This window comes from Trichechus manatus, unplaced genomic scaffold (genome assembly GCF_000243295.1).
Source record: "Trichechus manatus latirostris isolate Lorelei unplaced genomic scaffold, TriManLat1.0 scaffold00141, whole genome shotgun sequence".
Taxonomy (NCBI): Eukaryota; Metazoa; Chordata; class Mammalia; order Sirenia; family Trichechidae; genus Trichechus; species Trichechus manatus.
This window is the reverse complement of record NW_004444077.1, coordinates 2999468-3016424: the sequence shown is the minus strand read 5'-3', so window position 1 is coordinate 3016424 and position 16957 is coordinate 2999468. Positions and strand designations below refer to the sequence as shown.

Sequence of the window (16957 nt, the reverse complement as noted above, 5' to 3'; positions counted from 1 at the left end):
TACCTGGGGCCCTGGTGGCACAGTGGTTAAGCGTTTGACCTTTTGGTCGGCAGTTCTGATCCACCAGCCGCTCCTTGGAAACCCTATGGGGCAGTTCTGCTCTGTGCTAGAGGGTCGCTATGAGTTGGAATCAACTTGATGGCAATGAGTTTTTTGGTTTTCTATATATATATATATAGGATTACTATTAGTCAGAATTGACTTGACAGCAGCGTGTTTGGTTTTATACACACACACACACACATACACATACACACACACACATATTTTTTTTAAATGGGAAAGATAGTCATGTTTATATGATGAAGAGAAGGGACTAATGGGGAGGTTAAAGGGAAAGGAGGGAGCAAAGTCCTGGAGGAATCAGGAGGAGAGGGAATCGAGAGTAGAAGAGTAGTACTGGATTGGAGATACACTTCTGTGAGATATTGCGGGCTAAATGGAGGTGGTGTTGTATTTGAAATCTTGTTTTTAAATGCTATTGTAGTTAGTATGTTAATTATTCACCACATACTTACTGGACATATATCTCCTGTGGAGCAGCCTGATATCTTTTTTCCTATGTTTATCTTTCAGTTGAGGATCCTCTTTGTAAATTCCACTCCCCAAACTTCCCAAGGATCTCAGAGGTGGAAATGAGAGGTTCCGAGGATGCAGCAGCTGGAACAGTATTACAGCGGCTGATCCAGGAACAACTGCGGTATGGCACCCCGACCGAGAACATGAACTTGCTGGCCATTCAGCACCAGGCCACAGGGAGTGCAGGACCAGCCTACCCTACAAACAACTTTTCTTCCACGGAAAACCTCACTCAAGAAGACCCACAAATGGTCTACCAGTCGGCACGCCAGGAACCGCAGGGTCAGGAACACCAGGTGGACAATACGGTGATGGAGAAACAGGTCCGGTCCACGCAGCCTCAGCAGAACAATGAGGAACTGCCCACTTACGAGGAAGCTAAAGCCCAGTCACAGTTCTTTAGGGGGCAGCAGCAGCAACAACAGCAAGGGGCTGTGGGCCATGGCTACTACATGGCGGGGGGCACCAGTCAGAAGTCTCGGACTGAAGGGAGGCCCACCGTGAACCGTGCCAATAGCGGACAGGCGCATAAAGATGAGGCCCTGAAAGAACTCAAGCAGGGCCATGTCCGCTCTCTCAGTGAGAGAATCATGCAGCTGTCTCTGGAGAGGAATGGTGCTAAGCAACACCTCCCTGGCTCAGGGAATGGAAAGGGGTTCAAGGCAGGAGGGGGACCCTCCCCAGCCCCACCTGCAGGTAAGGTGCTGGACCCTCGAGGTCCTCCACCCGAGTACCCCTTCAAGACCAAGCAAATGATGTCCCCAGTCAGCAAGACCCAGGAGCATGGACTTTTCTATAGTGACCAGCACCCTGGGATGCTCCATGAGATGGTCAAGCCTTACCCTCCTCCTCAGCCTGCAAGAACAGAAGTGGCTGTTCTGAGGTACCAGCCACCTCCAGAGTATGGGGTAACGAGGTAATTATCAAGCCTATAGATTTAACTTGGTTTTTCAAAATCCAGCAATCATGTTTTTAGTGCTGACTTTTAAGGCATTTTAGGTTTTTGTCATCAGTTTTTTCTTGATGCATAATATTTAATAAACCCCTTTTTGGCCAAAATCTATAGAGTGAAACAGAACAGAGGGCAATTGGGATTTTCTCCAAATGTAACGGAGGGCAGTTGGGGATTTATAACTTTAGGGGAGGAGCCCCAGCTGTTGTCTGTCCTTGGGAGCACTGCCTAGTACTCTGGCAAAGTAGTAATTTTCCTGGCTGGCTTCGTGGAGAGCGTCCAAACTCCTGGAACATATTATTACCAAGGGGTTTTATAGAGTCTTTCTTCATTGTAGATTTTAAAGGAAAATGTTGTCTGAATGCTAGAACCAAGGAGTCAAAAGGGACTGTAGAAATCACACAGTCCCACCCCTCATTCAACAGAGGAGAAACTAAGGCCTGGAGAGATTAATTAAACGCTCCACTGTACACAACTTTGAGGCAGCAGGGGGCTTGACCCGAGGAACCTGACTTTCAAATTATTGTCCTCTTCATTCCATTGCCCTGATTCCTCTTACAGCCTTCCAGCGTATTCTCTGATAGATTGACTGATTCAACAACACTTACTGAGTGTATACTCTGTGCGGCCCTGTACCGAGGATTCAGAGATAAAGACGTGGTCCCTGCTCTCAAGCAGCTTACAGCATTATCTCATGGGAAACCAGTGTCTGAACAGGTCATGGCAGTACAGTGTGCTTACAGTGTTTTAGGGTAGAGGTTGTGCTGACAATGCTAGGGGAACACAGAGGATAGCATGATTCACGCCTGGAGGAAGTTGGGAAGAGCTTCACAGAGGAGGTGACGTCCGAGTTAGGCCTTGAAGGGCAGGTGAGAGATATGGGGTAGAAGTGAAGAAGTAGGATGTACCATGCAGAGGGAATGCCATTTTGGCAGACAGAAGCCTCCGGAATGAATGAACTGCAGCCATGTGGTTGGAGTGGGACAGGATATGGCGACAAGTGGCGGAAGATGTGTTTGCAAAGGGAAGTTGAGACCAGATGGAAGATGAGTGTCGTGCTGAGGAGGTTAGAATGTATCCTGTAACCAAAGGGGAGAGCAGTGTTTTTAAGTTGGGACTGATATGTGGGTGCTTACTAGGGTGACTTCTGTGCAGTACAGGATGAATTAGTGGAAAGGGAGCTGGAGGACAAGACAGTCTGTGGTCTAACCTTGAGGCAGTGGGAAGAGAGGGGAGTATTGTATGTTGACAGCGGTGAAGAAATATAACTGACAGGAGTCACTGATTAGATAGCAAACTTGAAGAACAGGGCAGCTAGGAATAAGACAATTGGAAATCAGGCTGCCAAGAGAGACCTGAGTCTGAAGATACTGATTTGGGAGTCAGCACTGTTCAGATGCTGGTGAGCTTGTACAGGGAGAGCATGGAGCATGAAAAGAGAAAACAAGTAGCCACTACATATCACTGGGTATGTCTTCATCTCATAGAGGGCTTTGTCTGTTTCTAAATTGAATAACCTGGGGTTTTCCCATATGACCCCAGGGGCTGTGTGCAAGGCATACCTTGACTGAACATCTTCAGAAAAGAGAGTGACTGCAGCTTGGCAGAAAGAGAACTGGCTGATCTGCTGCCACTTACTTCCCAGCTGCTGACACATCTCCCCACAGTTGGTTGAGAAGGCCAGCTTTGAAGCACTATAACCACATTTTAGACCTCTGACAGGTAGCAGAACTCATTCTTTTGAAAGTGGTTATAATCTGACCCCACTGGAGAATCCAAGTTAGAGCCCAGGAGGTGTTTCTTCTTCCCTATTTACAGTTTCTTAAAGGAGAAATTTAAACTCAAACCCAGGTTTGAAGAGTAAAAATTTTAAAAAATATTCAGATCTCTGGTATTTGCACTGCACTGATTTACCGCCGTTGTTTCAAATAATTCATGATGTTTATCCCAGAGTCATACCACATTTTGGTATGTGATATTTTACATATTTTTCCTGAACGTTTAACTCAGCCTCTAGAGTTTAGTAAAGGGTGAAATATCCCCAAATGAAGTCTCTTTCCTTGGCTTTACTATTTGGAAAAAGACAATGCATAAAGTGGGCCCTTTTGCTTTTTGCCATTTGGCAGTAGGTGTGATATAAGGTGGGACAACCAGTCCGGAAAGGAAGGAAGCACTTCTTGGAGGTCTCCCCAGTTATTTGTGGAAAGTATCATTTGTCTCTAGGTTATGACGTTGAAAAGATGAAGAAGAAATGTTTGAGGGGTTTTAGCTGATTGCCAGGCTTGGCAGCTGGGTTGACATGACACGTCGGATGCTCCAGAAGATGTAACAGACAGGCCATTGAGGCTGGCTCCAGAGCTACAAGGTCCCTTTGTGAGGCTGGCCATGGCTAGCCAGCATGGCTCCAGTGGTGCAGTCTTTGGCTGACTGGGTAAACAGAGTTGTATCCACACCAGCACTGCTTCGGACACACGTAACATAGCCTGAACTCCAAAGGTTGCATCTGAAACTCAGTGGTGTGTGATGTTCAAGTTGTCTTCGCCCAGGAGATAAGCAGGGCTCCCTTTAATTTCACTGATGTATTCTTGTGTGCTTAAATAGGGTTATCTATTTGTTTGTCATTAATTGTAATGGCTTAAGAATAGCTGCAGTCTGTTGGTAAATGGGTTCCCTGGATGGTACAAAAAATTAATGAGCCCAGCTAATGGAAAGATTGGAGGTTCAGCCCACCCAGAGGTGTCTTGGAAGAAAAGCCTGGTGACCTGCTTCCAAAGCATCAACTATTGAAAACCCTACAGAGCACAGTTCTACTCTGACACGCGTAGGATAGCCACGAGTCAGAATCGACTTGACGGCAACTGGTTTTGGTTGGGTAAATACACAGCACAGACTCCTGCACTAGGAGAGGGCCCTAAAGGAGATCATTTCGTCTATCTGTCTACCTAGTGCTGTCAGAATTGGCCTAATATTTGGTAGATATTTAATGGTTTGGTAAAGCCCATTAGATTGTTGAACCTTCACTGCTTTTTACTTGGAGGCAGAAAGGTCCTAAGGGTCAAGCAGGACAGACGTGAGAGCTTCTGATGAGAACAATAGAACCTGGATTTCGTGCCTTCACTTCTGACTCACTGTAGCTTGTAAATTGTCTCACCAGTTCTGGTAAGCGAAAGATATGGAGATAGTTGGTGGATGATTGTAGAACATGTTAGGCTTCTCTCATAGGAGACCCCATGGAGAGGCCACTAGTCAAGGCCAGTTAGTTGACTTGCACCATCTTGGCTCTTTTTTTTTCTTTTAACTCAACTGTTTTTTAATTAAATTCTGGTAAATATATGTAAAACAAAACATTTGCCATTTCAACATTTTTTACATGTACGGTTCAGTGACATTAATAATTCATCATGTTGTGCAACCATCACTACTCTCCGTTTCCAGATTTTTCCATCACCCTTAATGGAAACTCAGTGCCCTCCTAATTCAGCTGGTTTTATTTCACTTCTTGATATGCACACATTCTGCCAACACTCTCTACCTCTGACTTAGTGATGAGTTAGGAAGGACCGAAAGGAAAAGGACCCGTGAGTAGCCGTATCTTTCCCTTTCTTGGCCTTTTGTAATCAGACTTTCTCCCTTCGGCCATCAGACTGTTGCCTAAATTAGTTGCAGTCTAAGTCTTAAATTATGAGCCAGATGATGCAACTTTGCCATAATGCAGTTGTACAATTTCAGGTACAAATGCTGTGTTGGAAATACAGGCGCAGGAGTAGATATTAGTGATAATGATCTGAAAGGATTGGTACTTGGGCAGCCCAACCCCTGTATGCCTCACTGGTCTGGATAAGAACCATGACACCCACTAGCTCTGTGAAAGAGAAGGTCTCATGACTCTGTGTGGCAACACAGCGTGGGGGGGTGGGGGGGACAGGACATACACTGTGACCCCTGTCATTGCCATTATACCTGTTGGAACTGCTGACAGAACTACTGTCCTGTTCCAGGTTTGAACCTAGAAGGGGCAGGCCTAGCTCCTGTTGGCCCTAGGGCTGCTGGGACCACACCTACCACTTGTCTCACCTGTTAGAGGGGTGGAGTGGGAGGGCCCTGAGAGAGGAGTTTTGTAATCCTTTCCTCTCCTCAGGCTAGGAAACCTTGCCTTCCTCCCCACCCAGTATGTGGAGAGTGGGTGATGGTTTTAGAGTCCATTCCTTGTCAGTCCATGTAAAGACCCACTCAATTACAGAAATTATCGCCTTCCATGCTGGAGATTTGGGTTTGATTCCTGGCCAGTGCACCTCATGCACAGGGGATGGTGTAGGACCTGGCAGTGTTTTGTTCCATTTTGCATGGGGTCACCATGAGTAGGGGGCCAACTCCATGACAGCTAACAAACACAACAGTTACAGAAATCAGAGGCTGTATACCTGTGGAACTAGAAAATAAGTCTTTGATCAGACTAAAACTTGGGGATATAGAAATGAATAAACGACAGTCCCTGCCCTCAAGGAAGACAAGCAATTGGAGTATAGTGTGAGAAGTGTTTTCTTTCTTTCATCAGATACTCAAGGCCCACCATGGGCTTGGCACAGAAATACAGCATGGCAAAGTGGGAAAGACACATGTTTAGAAGTCTTGACATTGAACTATGATGAGTGTTGAAGTCATGTGAGTATAGGGGGCATGGGGACGTAAAGCAGGACCTAGCCTAGGGTTCAGGAGGCGTCTCAGAGTCCACAGCATGTAGCTGGAAACCAGCAGGACACTAGGTATTAGCTAGGAGGGGTGGAGAGGGATGGAATAGGGTGTCGGGAGGAGTGTAGAGGTTGTGGAGGTGGTAGGGATGGAAACGGATGAGCTCAAGAGGCCAGCAGGGTCTAGATCCACAGCACCTTAGGAGCCTCATGAAGACTTTGGCCTTTACCTTAAGGGCACTGGGAACCACCGAGGCTGTTAAGCAGGACACAGACATTGTCAGCTTAGCAGTCTAGGCTGCTCCTTGTGGCCACATTGTAGAGAGGAAGTGGAGCCCCTGAGGGACGTCTGGGACCCCAGGGATAAGGACTTCATTCTTGTCAGTGCTTATGGCTTAGAGGAATGACTCTCGGATGCTTCCAGCTATAGCCTCACACCAGTGCTGCGCACCGAGTCAAAATTCGGAGCCTTCCGCCGCCCTGGACAGATGACAAAGGATCTGCAGCTGTTTCCTGCACCCAGCACAGCTCAAAGGGCTGGTCTGAAGAAAGTCCTCCTCACGGACTGCATACAACCTAGCTGGCGGCTCCCTCAGCCCTGGCTTCCTAGCCACAGATGAAACATTTGGGCCCCGCAACCACGTCCTCCACATTACCTGTCTCTTTGGTTGGGAAAGGGGCCAAGGTTCGGAAAGCTTGGCCACTTCCCAAAGTACAAAAAAATAAGTTGCCATTGAGTCAACTCTGACTCATGGCAACTGTGTGTGTGTCAGAGAACTGTGCTCCACAAGATTTTCTCTTTTTCTTTTTTGAACATTTTATGTGGTTTAAGTGAAAGTTTACAGAGCAAATTAGTTTCCAGATCAACAATTTATACACAGCTTATTTCATGACATTGGTTGCAAACCCCTGAATGTGTCAGCACTCTCTCCCCTTCCTCCCTGGGTTCCCTGTGTCTGTTTGCCCAGATTTCCTGCCCCTACCTTCCTTCTGAACTTCGCTTTTGGGCAAATGCTCCCCTTTAGGTCTCATGTAGTTGATTGTTCTGAGGTGTACGTTCCTTACTGGTTATTGTTCATTTTATAGGCCTGTCTATTGTATGACTATATTATGATCTCCAGGAGTGATTTGAGTTCCAAGTTTGAAGGGTGTCTAAGGCCCATAGTCTCGGGGGTTCTACCAGTCTCTATCAGACCAGTAAGTCTGGTCTTATATGAGTTTGAATTTTGTTCTACCTTTCTCTCCCACTCTGTCCATGACCTACTATTGTGGTCCTGGTCAGAGAAGTTGGTGGAGGTAGCCAGGCACCATCTAGTTCTTCTGGTCTCAGGCTAATGGAGGCCGTGGTTCTTGTGGTCTGCTAGTCCTTTGGACTAATTGTTCCTTGAGTCTTTGGTTTTCTTCACTCCTGTCTCTGGACAGGAAGAGACCAACTGTTGTATCTTAGATGGCTGCACACAAGCTTTTAAGACCCCAGTCACTACTCACCAAGGTAGGATGTGGAACATTGTCCATGTGGATTATGATATACCAACTGACCTAGATGTCTCCCAATACTGTGGTTCCTAGCCCTCAAGCCCAGTATCTGAGTCCCAGGAAGAATATGGTTATGGCTAAGAAGTTTTCATGACTGTGTCCCCTGTGCACATTATTGCATACATGGGTATATTTGCAGCATGTACACATATGTATGTATATGGGCATAGTTCCATGGGCCCTCCCACCCCTCTTCAGCTTACGTATCTACCTATGTATCTACTTGTACGTTATTTGTTATTACTGTTGTTGCAGATTATTTACCGTTGTTGCCTTTTACTCTTGTGTGTCTTTCAGCGTCTTCCTTTACCTTGATTATGTTGTGCTGACTTCCCCCATATTGTGTATTATCTCTCCCTTCACCAAAGCTAGTTAGTAATGTGTCTGCTATCTAGCTAATGATCCCCTCGCTCCCCATCCCTGGTAACTATCAAACAATGTTTCTGTCTCTGTGAAAACCTTTTCTTGACTTTTTGTAATAGTGGCCTCATATATTTGTCCTTTCATGATTGACTTATTTCACTCAGCATAATGTCTTCCAGGTTCATCCATGTTGTGAGATGTTTCATGGGTTACTCTTTAATGTTGTATAATATTCCGTTGTGTGTATGTACCACAGTTTGTTCATCCATTCATCTGTTGCTGGGCACTTAGGCTGTTTCCATCTTTTTGCTATTGTAAATAGTGCTGCAGTGAACATGAGTGTGCATATGTCTATTTGTGTCACGGCTCTTATTTCCATAGGATATATACTGAGGAGTGGGATTACTGGGTCATATGGTATTTCTATTTCTAGCTTTTTGAGGCGGCGCCGTATTGTTTTTCATAGTGGTTGTACCATTTTACATTCTCACCAGCAGTGTGTGAGAGTTCCAATCTCCCCACAGCCTCTCCAGCATTTGTTATTTTCTGTTTTTTGGATCAGTGCCATTGTTACCAATGTAAGATGGTATCTCACTGTAGTGTTGATTTGCATCTCTCCAATGGCTAATGATTGTGAGCATCTCTTTGTATATTTGTTGACTGCCTGGATGTTTTATTTGGTGAAATGTCTTTGGCTCTTGTCCTAAGTGAGCTAGTGTGGCTGGTGGAGATTGAAAGATTGAGGCAACCTTGCCCTACTGAGGTTAGTGGGTATCTCCAGGGAACATGAGCTGGCCATGGATAAATGATCTGGTTTTGCTCCTGTTCCAGTTAAAGCAAACTTTCCTTCAACCAGAAGGTGGAAGTGGATTGGAATGAGGACAAGGTGGGAAGTAGACAGGTTGTTACTACGGAGAATTGTGCTTTAAAAAAAAAGCAGGCATTTGGATGTTAATTCTGACTCACTTTGTGGAAACAGTACTTCCAGAAGATTGCTTATACAATCTGCACTGTTAATGGAAATGAACGCATGAATGAATACTGGCGGATGATCTGATTGTAATCAACAAAGGTTAGAGCACATTAGTCAAGATGCATGCTTTTTTCCAGGGAGACCTGTCCATATTTCAAAAACTTTGGAAACTAAAGATGCTAGAAAGTTACTTAGAATATCCTGCCTTCCTAGTATAATCACTGTTAACGTTTTTCTTATACAAATTAATTTTTTATATTATTATAGATTATATTGTTTAGTATCTTAGCTTCTTTCAGATAGCATTGTAATCACAAACTTTTCCCACACTGCTTCATTGTTTTTATAACCATCCTTTTTATATCTACATAGTATTTCATAAAGTATATAATTCATATCATTTTCTCTATAATTATGTAGTGAACATCATTATGCATATAAAACATTCTACATTTTGGATTATTTCTTTAGGAAATCATTATTTAGAAATGAAATTATTGAGTACATTGTAATGAACATTTATTTATCTGGTGCCAGATAACATTGCAGAAGTATTACAGTGCCTATTTCACTGTACTTTTACCAACATCACTCATTGCCATCAAGTGGATTCCAACTCATAGCGACCCTATAGGACAGAGTAGAACAGCCCCATAGGGCTTCCAAGACAGTAAATCTTTACAGAAGCAGACTGCCACGTCTTTCTCCCGTAGAGCAACTGGTGGGTTTGAACCGTGAGCTTTCAGTCAGCAGCTGAGTGTTTAACCACTGTGCCACCAGGACTCCTTTACCAATATTAAGCATCCTAATTTTAAAAATTTTGCTAATTTAATAGACAAATAGTGTTAACTCTTTGTTTTATTTTGCAATTATTAGGTTAAGTTTTTTTGGTATATTTTACTTGTTAGATTTATTCAGTCTTGAAAATTGGGCCTTTATGTTCTTTGTTCATATGCTTTATATATTTCAGTGGATCCAGAATAAACTAAAACTTATCTCCTCTAACACTTGGTCTGATTTTCCAGTTTCTAGAACTGTATCTCCACACTTGGCAGTTAACACTAGGACGTTGGTAGTGGTGATAGTCATAGGTCTAAGCCTTCACCACGTGCTTACTGTGTGCCCAACACTGTGTATGGATTATCTTACTTTGTCTTCACAACAATTTGAAGAGGAGTACTAGTAATATCTCTGTTTTTACATATGATAAAAACTGAGGCTTAGAGAGAGCAGTTAATGTAACTTAGTCATGGCCACGAACTTGGAAGTGGAGGAGCCAGGTACATTCCTACATCTCTGCCACACACCACACCCATGCGTGTAAATCCTGGACCTGTCACACCTTAGAGCCAACCTGTGCTTTGCGCACCTCTGTTTTCTTCAGGTGCACCAGAATCCTGATTAACTATTCTAGACTCTAGAATGGAAGCCCCCTGGTCCCCCTATCTCTCTAGATACCCTGTAAGACTGGAGAGAACAGAACTAACCTTGCTGACAGCTCTGGGCTGTGAGCATTTAGTCTGTCTTTTGATTTGCTTTCATTTGGAGATAGGGACTAGAAGGGTGTTGTTTATTTGCCTTAGACTTTTTTTTTTTTAAATTGTGAAAACATATATAAAACATTTGCCAATTCAACATTTTTACACGTACAATTCAGTGGCACCTATTACATTCATCATGTTGTGCAACCATCACTACTATGCCTTAGATGGTTTTTAGTAGAAGTTTCAGCTATAGAAGATGATATGAAACTATTTCAATTGATTAATTTGTATGTTTCAGGCATTATGAGTTTGGAGAAACACTAAGAATGACTCCTGTCCGTGAAAAGGGCGCTCGCAGCTATAGTTTTCCATTCTTTGAGCCTGCCAGTTGCCCTTTTTGCCCTTTATGTTAGCTGAATCTTGCCATTTCAGCATAGGGGGGTTTGATTTACTGGCTTCCCAGAAGGAGAGTGGTGACTGTTTATTATCGGTATTTTTTTTCACCTGTGAATATGTTAATTAGATTTTTAATATGAAGATAGACACTTTAATAGAAATACAAAGTGGTGATTTGCAAACCAGCCCTTCTGCCCTAGGCTGCTAAAAGCATCTTCTTACAAAATGATGTAGGAGCCAAAGATGCTGTGGATTTTCTTCCACAAAGCGTGCTTGTTCACGTCTCCCTGTCACAGGCAGTCACCACCACCACCATCGTCCTCATCAGTGCATAAAACAAAAAACCAAATCCGTTGCCGTCGAGTCGATTCCGACTCATAGCAGTCCTATAGGACAGAGTAGAACTGCCCCATAGGGTTTCCAAGGAGCAGCTGATGGATTCGTACTGCCAGCCTTTTGGTTAGCAGCCATAGCTGTTAGCCACTATGCCACCAGGGCTCTCCTCATCAGTGCAGGGCTTGCTGTTTCCTACGTTGATGGAGGGAACCAGTAATGTAATCAATACCAAAACTCATGTTTTCCTTAAAAAAATGAACCATGCATTTTTTCCCAGAAAACCTCTGGCTTTATTTTATTTAGAATAGAGTCAAAGTTACTGACATTCTCTGGAAATATGCCAGCTGACATGCAGAAGGACTGAGGGAGCAAAGGGGGACACAGCCTAGGAGCACATGTGGCAGATTAATTAGAGACACCATGCCCCTCTACAAGGAAGGCGCTCACGCCAGTCCAGCAGTGCAGCAGAGTACGCTGTGAAGCATGAGCAAGTATAAAGATCTGTTGCTAAAAAAGCAGGTTTTACTCCTGGTGGGGTTGATATTTGGAATGTGCTGTATTATAAGAATGTTTTGGTGGCCTTGTCTTACTTTGAGTTGGAAATGGCTAGAGGAGGAAAGGGAGTTTTGGGACTACCAAGTGTATCCTATGCTTCCAAAATGGTGAATTTTAATTTTCAGTTTATACATGTATGAAAATAAATTGCTATGGGAGACCAAAAGGTGAGCCAGACCCAAGGCTGTTGGGTTAAAAACCATGCATTGTCCTTGACAAAACTGAGGCCATGGAGCTTTAATTCCACCAGCTAAACATGTGTTTTGAATACCAGCATTCGAATTCAGGAGTTCCTGTAATTTTTTAGCTCAATTATTGCCTTACATGAGCTGAGGAAAATGCCCTTTTTATCCTGAGAAATAGTTGTGCAGTATGGGAAGTTCAGGAGGCTGAGGTCAAGTTCAGGTTACTTTCTCAGGAAACCTAACACAATTCCAGCTGTAATGCATTAAATGAGCTACTTCTCCAAAGAAGAGGATTATCTGTATCCCTCCTACATAGCAGTCGTTTTGATCTTATTTTGACCCAAGAGCTGCGTTTTAATTTGAGTGTTTCTGAGTCTTACGGTGTCTTCATCACCAAAGGGGTCTAGGTGGGAAGTCCATGGGTTTGGGAAAACATATGAGGGAGTTTCAGTCTGACTCTTCCACCTTGTAGCAAATTGCATATGTTCTGTGAGCCTCCATTTCCTTATCTTTGATTATAACAGATTTTTCCTAAAACTTAACTGATTTTTTTCCTTACATAAATGACATATGTTCACAGTAGAAAACTTAGAAATACAGTTATGCTGCTCCCTCCCCCAAAAAAAGCAGAAAAGTAGAAATTACCTCCCGTCCCGTTATGCAGAGATGACCGTTGTTAAACACTGTTCATTAGATTGATTTGAGGATTGGTAAAATTATAAGAAAAGACTGTAAATTGCAAAGCTCTATGTAAATAATGAGGTATTTTTACTAACTGTGAAGTATTAAAATTTGAACCTTTTCATAGCCAGGAGCCTTTTATTATTTCATCTCATTTTTTAATTCTTTGATTTCATTTTTACTTTTCTCTTACTACTAAAATACCACATGCTGATTTTATTACTTATCTATATTTTCTTATTTTTCTATAATGTACATGTATTACTTAGATAATGAAATATTTTTAAAATAGCCATCCGTGTTCATTGTAGAAAACGTATGAAGTGAAGTACTTTTCCCAGCACCTGGAAACAGCTACTCTTAACCTTTTGTCATAGTTCCTTCCAGTCTTTTTTCTATGCCTTCTTTTTATACAGGTGAAATCTAATATGTATAACTTGAGAAAAAAAATCTGTGCTTAAAACCCAAAACAAAACAAAACCCATTGCCATCAAGTCAAATTCAACTCATAGTGCCCCTCTAGGAAGAGGAGAACTGTCCCATAGGGTTTCCAAGGCTGCACTCTTTACCAAAGCTGACTGCCACATCTTTCTCCCGTGGAGCGGCTGGTGGGTTCGAACCATCGACCTTTTAGTTAGCAGCTTACTGCTTTAACCACTGAACCACCAGGGCTCCTAAGTCTTTGCTTAGACTGTCAAAAAAGTTTGTTGAACTGAATTGTTAATATTGATAAACTAAAAAAAAACTTTACTCTGATTATTCCTCTACTATTAAGATCTCATTGAAAAATGTGTACTAGCCACTTGCATTTTCTCTTGTGATTTACTTGATCACATTCTTTGTCTATTTAACCACTGATTTTTTTCCTTGTTAAATATTGTCTTAGTTATCTAGTGCTGCTGTAACGTAAATACCACAAATGGATGGCTTTAGCGAACAAATTTATTTTCTCACAGTTTAGGAGGCCAGAAGTCCAAATTCAGTGTGCTGGCTCTAGGGGAAGGCTTTCTTTCTCTATCCTTGTCTTTTCAGCTTCTGTGAGAACATATGTCAAAGAGTACACTGACAATATCTTGAAACCAAGCTCTGGTTTTGCATTGCATTGCTAGAAAACTCTAGTGTGAAGTTTTGCTATTCTCTCCTGACACTCACTTTTCCCCTCATTTACACTAAGCCCAAATCTGCCTTGTGCATTTTCTCATAGTCAAAGTCTTGAAAGTAGAAGGGAATTCAAAAGATCTTTGAGCCCACCAACCCTGGTTGGCCTGCATGCCATCCATTCTCACGTGGTGTTAATTGAGCATGAATGTGTGACCGAGTTATTTGTGAGGGCAATGCTCTCTGGTTTGGTAGATTTTCCATTTTGAAAGTCAGCTCTTCTTTGTCTCTTAAGCTTGTCTGTCACCCTTTCTCTGCATGGTTATTCAGGTAACTAAACCAAAAACCAAACCCGTTGCCACTGAGTTGATTCAGACTCATAGCAACACAGGACAGAGTAGAACTGCCGCACTCAGGTAACTAGTCACCATCACTGATGACTTAGGCTGGTGCTAAGAAAATAGTATTACCTTATTTCTACTTTCTCTTCTTAATTGTTACATAGCAAAGGTGACTGAGAAGATAAACCTATCATTGGCCATAAGTTAGTCCCAAGTCCCAGAATTAAATGTTATAAGATGGAAATCCCATCCCAGAGTGGTGGGGTCTGAGTGAACTCCTGGTGCTTCAGGGAGCAGAGCTGCAGATTCCTCTGTACCCTCCAGCCCCTAGGAGACATGCCATGTCTATCCCTTGCATTGGATGTGTGAAGGGACACTATAGGAGGTGGGGATGGATGTCTGCTGATTAGTAATATCTGTATCTCCAAAAGACACAGCCCTTTGATACAAAGGGTTGATGATTTTGAGGTTACTCCTAATTTTTAGCACCTAACTCCCAGTTCCCAGATTGAGACCTAAAGGTTTAGGAGAGTCAGCAAGAAAACTAGTTTTCCCAAGTCTGTACAGGAGAGAGACAGGTATGGTTGGAGAACTAGACATCAAGATTATCTTTGCTGTTTATACCTGTACAGGTTGTTGTAGGAGTCCTGGTTTAGGTTGAAAGAAAATGGCAATGTTGTTAAAGAAATAGGTTAATAGAATATTGAGGACGGAATTGTTAAGGAGTAGAGACAGGAGATAGAAATTCATGGTTTCAGGTACAGGAGCTAGTACCAGCAATTTGAACCATCAGTGGCTGCCTCTATGTGTACTTTTTATCATGGCTAAGATCAGGCTTTTGATCCTTCTACACCTCCCTAACCTCAGCAAAACAAAATACAAAGAATCAGTTCCTCCCTGTAAGACTTTCCTATTTCATTACATGGTACCACTGTCCATTTGCGTAGAGAGCAAAATCTAGGAGAAATTTTTTCTTTTCCTCTCTTTATGTCTCTGCATTAGTGATATATCCAAAGCATATCACATGTCCATTCATTATTTCTGTACTGCTGCTACCCTGTGAGCCTTCATCAGTTCTCACCTAGATGACATAATGGCCTTCTCACTGGTCTCCCTGCATCCATTCTTGCCACTGTACATTCCATACCACTCGGGGTAAGACACTGCACTCATGCTTAGTTATCCTCCACTGGCCACTGTTTATAGTCTAGGGAGTCTGTCCTTATCTTACAAAGACCCTTGCTCATCTCTCTGGACTTATCTTGTACTGCTCTTATTTGCTTGCCATGCTTCATACCAGCTTTCTCTCTTCTCCTTGATTGTGCCACTGTTAATTCCTACCTTAGACTTTTGTACTACCTCTTATATTTGAAACCATGAGTTTCCATTTCCTGCCTGTAGGAATTATTCCTTTCTTGGAAAACTCCCTTCCCCACCTCCCTCACCCAATATCCCCACAAACCACTGGTTCTTTCTTGTCTGTCATTCAGACTTGAGAACATGCATCAGCTTCCCAGAGTCTCCCTCCCTGACTTCTCAATATGAAATAGCTACACTCAGACATTCACTATCACATCACTCCACTTTTTTATTTGCAAAGTACGATTACTTTCGATGCTTTGTTTGTTTATTGGTGGATGGCTTGCCTTTCTCCTCTAGAATGTAAGCTTCATGAAAGTAGGGACCTTGTCTGTCTTGTTCCTATATCCCCAGTGTCCAGAACACAGAAAATACTGTGGAATGAGTGATTGAACCTTATGTACTCCACCTAGCATTTGAAAGTGCATTGATCACCACTGATAGTGGGAGCCTGATAGAGCGTATATTGTTAGAGCTTCCTTCCTACTTCCACCATCTTCCCTGGCTTCTCATTAATGGTCTTCCTTTCCCTTACAGCCGCCCATGCCAACTTCCTTTCCCGTCAACAGTGCAGCAGCACAGCCCAATGTCCTCCCAGACCCCCTCCGTCAGTGGGCCGCTGCACTCTGTCTCCTTACCGCTTCCCCTTCCGATGACTCTGGCAGCCCCACAGCCGCCGCCTGCTGCATCCCCCAGCCAGCAGCTTGGCCCAGATGCATTTGTGATTGTGGAACGAGCCCAGCAAATGGTGGAGATACTAACAGAGGAGAACCGGGTGCTTCACCAGGAACTTCAGGGATACTATGACAATGCTGACAAGCTCCACAAGGTATGGACTTCATGGGGAAGGGGAGGAAGAAAGTTCTTTGGAAGGAACAGACTCTTTACCTGCTCATGGGGGGTTGAGTCACTGACTGACTGACTCACCAACAGTTAAATAGACCCCTTTGTATGCCAGGCAGTGTATAAGTCTTTAGGGAGGCAAAAATAAATACAACACAGTACCTGCATGGGAGGAGCTTGCTATCTAGAAGGAGAAAGAGATGCATAAGCCAATACATGCAGTAGGAATGTGAAGGGGCTACAGTAGATACAGTGGAGGTGGCCCTTGACATGAAACTCAAGGGCTAAGTAGAATTTCCCCAGCTGGACAGGTGTGGTGAGGGCCCTCCCGGAATACCAAGAGTAACACAGGGAGGTTGAGGGAGATGGATTTTTCCTTTAAATCTGGGAATCTCAGACAGCAACCTTGTGGTAGCCATGTTTATTTCATTAGCTGATCTCTGCAAAAGGCAATGTTGCCCCCACACTAGAGGGTCAGAGTATCGTGTTGTTGCATGCATGCTTTCCTTATCCTTGTGGTTTATCAGATGGGGAGATGCTGAGTAATTCCAGCCTTTGTAGTCACCATGGGAATATTAGAATGTATGG

General features: G+C 43.3%; 1 protein-coding gene across 1 annotated transcript in view; it reads left to right on the top strand.

Annotated features, from left to right (window-relative positions):
- Positions 1 to 16957, top strand: part of AMOTL1 (angiomotin like 1) — a 127581-nt gene that overhangs the window by 58321 nt on the left and 52303 nt on the right. The window contains exons 3-4 of the mRNA XM_023739832.1: positions 577 to 1495; positions 16064 to 16355. Coding sequence (XP_023595600.1) covers positions 636 to 1495; positions 16064 to 16355 — 1152 coding nt within the window. The 5' untranslated portion in view covers positions 577 to 635. The remainder of the gene's footprint in view (positions 1 to 576; positions 1496 to 16063; positions 16356 to 16957) is intronic.